At 37.2% G+C, this 8,236-nt stretch overlaps 1 protein-coding gene across 3 annotated transcripts in view; it reads left to right on the forward strand.

Moving 5' to 3' along the window:
- Positions 1-397: 397 nt before the first annotated feature.
- The window catches only part of apbb1 (amyloid beta (A4) precursor protein-binding, family B, member 1 (Fe65)), a 28,557-nt gene continuing 20,718 nt past the window's right edge, over positions 398-8,236 (forward strand). For all 3 annotated transcript variants that reach the window (XM_016445515.1, XM_016445533.1, XM_016445525.1), the window contains exon 1: positions 398-1,196. In XM_016445515.1, coding sequence (XP_016301001.1) covers positions 413-1,196 — 784 coding nt within the window. In that variant the 5' untranslated portion in view covers positions 398-412. The remainder of the gene's footprint in view (positions 1,197-8,236) is intronic.

Consider the following 8,236-nt stretch of genomic DNA (forward strand, 5'->3'; position numbering starts at 1 on the left):
ACTAACGAGCTCTTTAAATAAAAAAATGTATAAAACATACTGCGCCATTGACTTTAGACCAGGTTTTAGTTGGTCAATGGTGCAGTTTATTTCAGTTGCCTCAAAATAGCAACGCACCAGCAATGCGCCTGAACACACCTCGTTTTCAGACCAGCATTCCCATAGGCGCACAAATGGTGCGCAAATGCATTTGCTATTAAAACAACGTGGCACAGGACGTGAAAATGACAACTGTGTCGGGCTGAAACTAGCAAAAAACACTTGCGTTGCGCCTGGCGTCACATTGCGCCGGGTGTATGATAGGGCCCCATGTTTATGACAGTGAGTTTGTGTTTGTGTGTGAAATATCATATTTTTAATGCTGTTACAGTGTGTGATTTCTAAATGTGCATGTATGTTACAGCTCTGTGCCATGTCTGTGAAGAGCCCATCAGACCTGCTCAATGAAAACACGTACATCCCACCTTCCCTGACCCTTGACCACCTCTGCTTATCACATGAAAGAAAGTTGGGCCTGACAGAGACTCGTGGGTCAAATCCTTTCTCTCTAAAGAGTCAACTTAATTACGGCAGCACAAACTCTCTCCAGCTCCTCAAAGGCATTATGGGAGGACTAGATGATGATGATGATGATGATGTATCCCTCCGGCACCAGGAAGATGAATGGAGCAGAAATCAGGAGAATGAGCACAGTCTTCCAGGCTCCGAGAGCAACGCCAAGTGGATGAAGGAAGATCAGAATCAAATATGCAAGTTAGCAGAGCAGCAGCAGCAAGACCAGAATCTTAACCTGGTTGAAAACAAGAATGAATCCACTGACAGAAACCCAAACCAGAACTCTCAGCGGCGCCATGAAGAGAAGAACAAGACCCTGAAAGCGCTCTGCTCTGACCTGCACAGTTGGGCAGCTGATGAACCTCTTCTGATTTACTCTTCTATCACTCTGATGGAGAAGAATCAAGAAAACCAAGAGCAGACGAGAGACGAGGAAGTAGAGAGAGAGAAAGAGGAACATTTAAATCCTAGTGGAGGCGAGAACACCGATTCTTCTGAGATTCAGAAGAAAGGAGGTGAAGGTGGCAGCAGAAATGCTTGTTTGCTGTTCAGTAAGAACGGCATTCCCAGCGACGAGGACTCCAGCTGCATGTCGCTGTCACAGGGAAGCACTGCAAGCAGCACCCCAGATGGAGAGCCAGGTAGGTCACGCAACATGGCAGGTGATCACAAAAAAATTGCAAGACCCTGTTTACACTCAATGGGCCTCATTCATGAAACTTGTGTAAATATTGAGTAAATTCTGAGTAATTTGTATGTAAAACAGACCTTCCTGAAAACTCTCCTCCAGATTCGTAAATGTCCGATTTGATAGTTAAACATGTGTATGTTAATAAATTCCATTCATTCGTAAATAGGATGCTCGTGCACGCTCATTCACAATTAGTATAATCCCCGCCTATGAATTACAGCTACGCAAATTGCGTGTCCAGGAACGCAGTGGAATATTCTGGTCTACTTTCTCAGGTTTGGCTCCAGTATATTGCATAAATGCAAAAAAAGACTAATAGGCCATGTGCCTAACAATAAATATTCAATAACGTGTGCCCACCAAAGAGTTTTTAACCAGCAGAAAAAATTCCAGGCGCTCTTCTTAAAACGACCAGATGGTGGCGCTTGAGAATGCTTTGGTGGCACAGCGTTTTTCCAGCTGAGATGCTTTAGTTGCTATGATTTGGAATATCCACGGCGCCAAAGTATTACTATCTCATTTTTAAGAATTGTACTAAATATAAAAAAGCAGTAACCAGTTATACTTCTCCATTGTTGTAGGCAGTCGTTGTACAAGTAGGATGGTTGGTCGCTATTTGTCTGACCTGCCCTCTATTTACGGCTGGGTAAATAGTGACAGTGACGAGCGCTGCGTTTTACTGTTATCAACTCAGCTGCGAAAAAAATAAATAAATAACTTTACGGTAAGGGTACATGAATTACCATGAATTCATGCATGAATTATGCCTTACTTCATGCATTAATATCTCATGAATTATCAGGAACTAACACGAGTTCAAAGTCTTTCATTCATGACATCAAGGATGAACAACACCTTAATTAAGACATTAACATCATCATGATTTATGATTTATTACGCATGATCATGATGTTTTCTTTGTTCACAAAAAAAAAAGAAAGAAAGAAAAGGTCTTTACTATCTACTTTGGATAAATCTATGCTTATGGTATGTGACGTGACGTGACGTGACATGTGGCCAAGTATGGTGACCCATACTTGGAATTAGTGCTCTGCATTTAACACATCCAAAGTGCACACACACAGCAGTGAACACACACCCGGAGCAGTGGGCAACCATTTATGCTGCGGCACCCGGGGAGCAGTTGGGGGTTCGGTGCCTTGCTCAAGGGCACCTCAGTCGTGGTATTGAAGGTGGGAGAGAGCGCTGTACATTCACTCCCCCCACCGACAATCCCTGCCGGTACGAGACTCGAACCCGCAACCTTTGGGTTTATCAGTTAACCAATTTATCAATTAATGTGAGAAATAATGTTTTTCATTCATTATGATCTGAGTTATCAAGCATGTTCATATATTCTTCATAGTAGCCTGCAGATAAATGGACAGACCCCAACATTGGCCAATCACAGCACATAGCAGGTGAATTCTGTTGACATCCAAATACAGTAGTCATCATTAACTAAGCATTAGTTTCTTATGACTTCATCATGTGTGTGGCCCCTCAGCTAAAGTGGTGACTTGGTCCTTTGAAATACTGAAAACCAGTATGTTAATAATGATGGCATAATTGTGAAATTACATGAATATGAACATGAAAGTTTAAGCTTTTGCACACAATGTACACAAAACACAAAATGACTTTGATCATAACTTTCTGCTTTATTCTTAAACCGTATAACCCAGTTAAATCAACAGCAATGCCTGGGAAGAGCTGAGAAGGAATTCAGTACATATACCATGAACTTGCAACGTGATCTCATGATAATTCAAATGTATTTTTACGTAAAATGTGGTTCTACAAAACGTACATTTACTTACATTTTCACAGGCATTAAAACGTACAATACTGACGTATTTACAGCATCTAAACGAACCAATACTTATGTATTTTCAGCATTTTAACATACAATACTGACATATTGACGACACCTAAAAATAAATCCTTATGAAAATTGAAATTGCCGTATTAATTTTATTATTATTGTATTCAGTTGTCATATTAATGGCTTTATGTTTTCAGTTGCATTATTAAATTGTTTAATCGTTTACTTCATGGGATAGTTCACCCAAAAATGAAAATTTGATGTTTATCTGCTTACCCCCAGGGCATCCAAGATGTAGGTGACTTTGTTTCTTCAGTAGAACACATTTGATGATTTTTAACTCAAGCCGTTGCAGTCTATCAGTCATATAATGCATGGCAATGGTAACAAAATCTATGAGAGTAAAAAAAACATGCACAGACAAATCCAAATTAAACCCTGCGGCTCGTGACGACACATTGATGTCCTAAGACACGAACATAAAATTTTCATTTTTGGGTGAACTATCCCTTTAATATTAAATGATAACATTTTGTTCTGTGTGATTTCTGCTGCCACTCATTTAGAAGAATAGGCCTACATAATGTTAAACATTGAACCCTTAAAATGAATAACATTACTGTAATCGTTAAACCATTACTTATGTAATATTTACTTTGTTTTCCGTAGGACACAAAAGACGTTTTCTCTGACATGCTGTGACTGAACATAGAACCATTAAATACACCAAAACCGCAACAAAACGAATCAATTTTATTCGTGCGCTGTAATCCAAATCTTCAGAATCCATACGATTGTGAGGAAAAGAAGCAAATCCAAGCCTTTATTCGGCGATCTTCATTTCCATCCTGAGCAGCGAGCAACCGACCGCTAGCTGCAAAGCCTGCACTGACACACTCGTTCCAAATTCAAATGTTGCCGCTTCAAGAAACGACAGGTTTTACGGCAGGAAAATCAAACGCTCATTGGCTCTTGACTGAGTCGTCACAGATTGCGACATGCCGTGTTTCTGGTGAGGTGTGTTTGAATGATGCGCGCGCACCTTCACGGAGTGGATCGGGATAATAATTTGGATATTTTCAGTGATTAGCAACTTCTGCTCTTCACCTCATACAAACCTACTGTATTCCGCCAGAGGACTGCAGCGCATCGCATTTGGATTACTTTCTTTTGACATTTTTGCAATAAATAAATGATTGTAATTGCACTTATCTGTCTGTCATGTTTTTCTCATACTGTACAGACATGGTTATGGTTAGGTTTAGAGGTAGCATTGGGATTAGCGACTATAAAACATATTTTTATGCTATATTGTTACTAAAATGGTCATTTTCCTGCATATTTCAGTCAATTACATTTAGTATCTTTTTGTTTTCACTATAAGATGGGTAGGTTTGGGGGTAGGTTAATGTTAAGGGGGTCTAAACCTCTAAATCGCTTATTGCTAAAATGATAAAAATGCATTGATACAAATATCTTTGATATAAAGGATATAAATATTTTACGTTTTTTGGCTAAAAATACGTAGTGATTTGTCCATTTTAAATGTTGAATTATGTCTAAATTGTAAATGTACTAACATATACGATTTGTGCTTGTAAATTTTATGTACTAAAACCTACATATAAACAATGAGACCAGGCTAGAACTTTAAATGCCTGTATATCTGAAAACTCTTTACAAAACCAAAAAGCTGTTAAATGATTTACAGAAAAGATGTCATGAATGAAAGACTTTTAACTCGTGTTAGTTCCTGATAATTCATGAGATATTAATGCATGAAGTAAGGCATAATTCATGCATGAATTTATGCATGAATTCATGGTAATTCATGTACCCTTACCATAAAGTGTTACCAAATATTCTAAAAGGGCAAGGGCAAATTAACTAATTATTATGGCAGTGCATCAAAATTCAGTGTCATCAGTTTGCCAAAAAGAACACAGAACGTTTTACGCACCATTTACACGTGGTTGGGAGCAGGTGTACATTTCTTTCGTACCAGCTAACGTTTTGAAAATACGAACATTTTCATGAATTCGAAAGTTTACGTCAGAACGGCTTTACGAACGATTTACACAAAAATTCATTCTGCTTGTGTTTCATGAATGAGGCCGATTGTCCATCTTGAGTAATCTGTTACAAACCAGGATTTTTGCCGTTTTTATGAAGGTAAATTAAAGACTGTTTTCGAGATCAAGTAAAGATAATTTGAGGAATAAATTGAAGTAGGGATGCGCGATATTAGATTTTTGTCGATATCCAATGTTGCCAATATTTTGCAAATCATTTTGGCTGATAGCAAAAGCCGATACCAATATTTGCTTTTGTTTTGAAACAACACAGAGTCTCTCCTGTGTATAAATTTTAGACAAATTATTTTTAACAAAAATAAAACTTATTTGTTAGAACAAATTAACATTATTAAATTTCTTTTTTAACGAGAGTGCATTGAAAGCTTTGAAAATAACTATTGATAATAAAATCAAGCTCTGCATTTTTTAAAGATGCAGTTGAAACCTTAACATTTTATTTGTGGATTTAACATCAATAGATGGTCTAAAGCAAAAGAACTGTAAAAATTCTAAAAATCTTTTAGAGCTCCTTGTATTCAAGTTTTATAATATATATAATATATAATATAAAAAGTTTCATATTAATGAGTAAATCTGTAGCTAGATTCAATTATTTCATTTACAAGTGTCATGTTTGTGATTTTTATTCATGTAAGCTATAGCGTTTGACCTTTAAATTAAAACATACTCGTGATTTTGACACCAATTGGGGGAGTCTGCCATTGCTGCATGCGCTGGTAAATGTTAACTCTTTTCACACACCAGTGGCCTGATGTATAAACGTTGCGTACACACAAAATGGGCATGGAAATGTGTGTACGCAATTTTCCACACACATATCGGGAATGTTCTAAATAGCAAAACTCGTGTTCTGAGAAAAGACTTTTGCAAGAATAATGATGGCTTTGGAACATAGGCGGTAACGAAAGACAAAAGGATGCGCTCGTTGATCAAACAGTCCATTGGTCTGATGATAGTAGAACTGTTCACAGGCGTAACGCACAGACAGTAGCCTAATGATAACCCCTTTCATGCTCTTCCCAATATTGTGACAAACACCATATTTAAAAGATAGAATTTGAAGGAAACTGTAAGATATGCGCGTTTTATTTTCAAAATGTTTTATTGACGCTGTGAGTCAGACAGCTATTTACACTTCAAAAAAATAAGGCTTATCTCTTTCCATAAAAATGTAGGCTATAAACATTCTAAAATATATGTTTACCTTTTAGGCAAATTGCATAAATTAGAATAGTGATGTCTCGAAACGCATTTATAGTCCATATCTCATATTTTCGTAACGTATTCCTACCCTTAACTGTGTTAAACATGGTGTCACGTGGATGGAATATGCATGGAAATGATATGCAGATGATGTTATGCATATTAAAACTAGGCGTTGTAAGCTCCATAAATGGCTATTTCGGGGAGGAGACGGGGTGGAGATTCACGCACGCACAATCTTCCGCTGACTAGGTATTTTGCACAGGTTCTGGCATACGCATGGCTTTATAAATCTGAAAACTGTTGTACGTACGCAAAATCTAGCTTTTGTGCGTACACACACATTTAGGATGAAATCTACGTAAAGTTTTATACATGAGGCCCCAGGCGCATCATTCTGTACGTACTTTCTCAAATTAAATGAGGTGATCCAAAACAGTGAATCTAATCACCATTCAGCCAAAGGTTCATTTAAAGAATGACCACACTGGTGACGTGATTTTACCGCTAACACACCCTGAGCACATGTAAGCTATTCGTCTTACCGGCAAGACATATTGGCATCATTTTTTTTCAAATTGGCTGATGCCGATGTTTACGTTTTTAAGCCTTTATCGACTGATTCTGATAACGTTCCGATAATATTGTGCATCCCTAATTTGAAGGCAACATAATATCTCAATATGTTCTCTTAATGTAAATGTCTATGAATTTCACAATGAGTTGTACTAGTAACACTTCAAAGTTTGACAATACAACTTGCAAGAGATCTCCATTACTTTTTAATATAAAAAAACCTTAAGGCTCAAATAGCTCAGCTCCCAACCTCTTAGGGCTGTTAAAATCGCTGAAAAACTCAATTCTAATTTTTTACTTAAATATTATCAATATTAAAAGGCATAATTTCAGTTAAGGGGGAAAAAAGCATTTGACTTCTATCCTAAGGCCACAAGAGGGCGCATCGAGAAAAATATTATGCACGTTTCTTCAAAGCATAATAAAATAACACGACTATCTTTGAAAAAAGTGCATAATGTTTAAAATAATGTTTATAAACCATAATTAATAAAGTTGCTTAAACAATTAGAAACAAAACAGCATCATGTATGTATGTATAGTTTAATACAAAGGACCGAAAACCAATCACAAAGAGTACTTTCTTCATTTAAAAACTTGAGATGCAGTGGGATGGGGAAAAACTGCCATAAAGTCTTGATACATGTTTTTTAAAAGTTGAACTTACATTCATTTTACATAGCTTTCTAAACATGCGGCTCTCTTGTGCGAGATGCGAGTGCAGCGGTGATAGATGTCCCTCTAGAAAATGCGATAAATATGCGTTCTGTGTGAACGGCTTGGTGTCAGTTGACGTAAACAACATCTTCCCCGCATTGATTGTTCTCTTTTTCTGCAATATTTTGAATGAACAAAGTAACAGCGCCGCATCTAGTGGGTTCAACTGGACAGGCTAACAAAAGCATTAAAATGCAATGACACTTACGTCATCGCATCTCGTGCGCCACTGATAAGGCTGCCTCCTTAACGCACACCTAAAATTCGAATGCAACGTGTTTGCATTTGAATGTGGATTTTTATTTTAAATTCGATGAATATTCGAAATTCGAAATTTTTTTGACAGCCCTACAACCTCTGGAATATTAAATTAACTTTTACTGTACCTTTTGATCACACTGTAAAAAAAGCTTGGAAAAAAAGTTATTTCACAGCATTTTTGTCATGTTTTCCAGTGTAAATATCTAAAGGTTCTTAAAGAGCAGGTCATATGGTGTTTTAAAGTGTCCTAATATTGTGTTGGAGTCCCCTACAACAGGTTTAAATGCATCTAAGGTCAGAAAACATTGTAAT

The sequence above is a fragment of the Sinocyclocheilus anshuiensis genome, unplaced genomic scaffold, assembly GCF_001515605.1.
Source record: "Sinocyclocheilus anshuiensis isolate Anshui unplaced genomic scaffold, SAMN03320099.WGS_v1.1 scaffold2271, whole genome shotgun sequence".
NCBI classification, from domain to species: Eukaryota; Metazoa; Chordata; class Actinopteri; order Cypriniformes; family Cyprinidae; genus Sinocyclocheilus; species Sinocyclocheilus anshuiensis.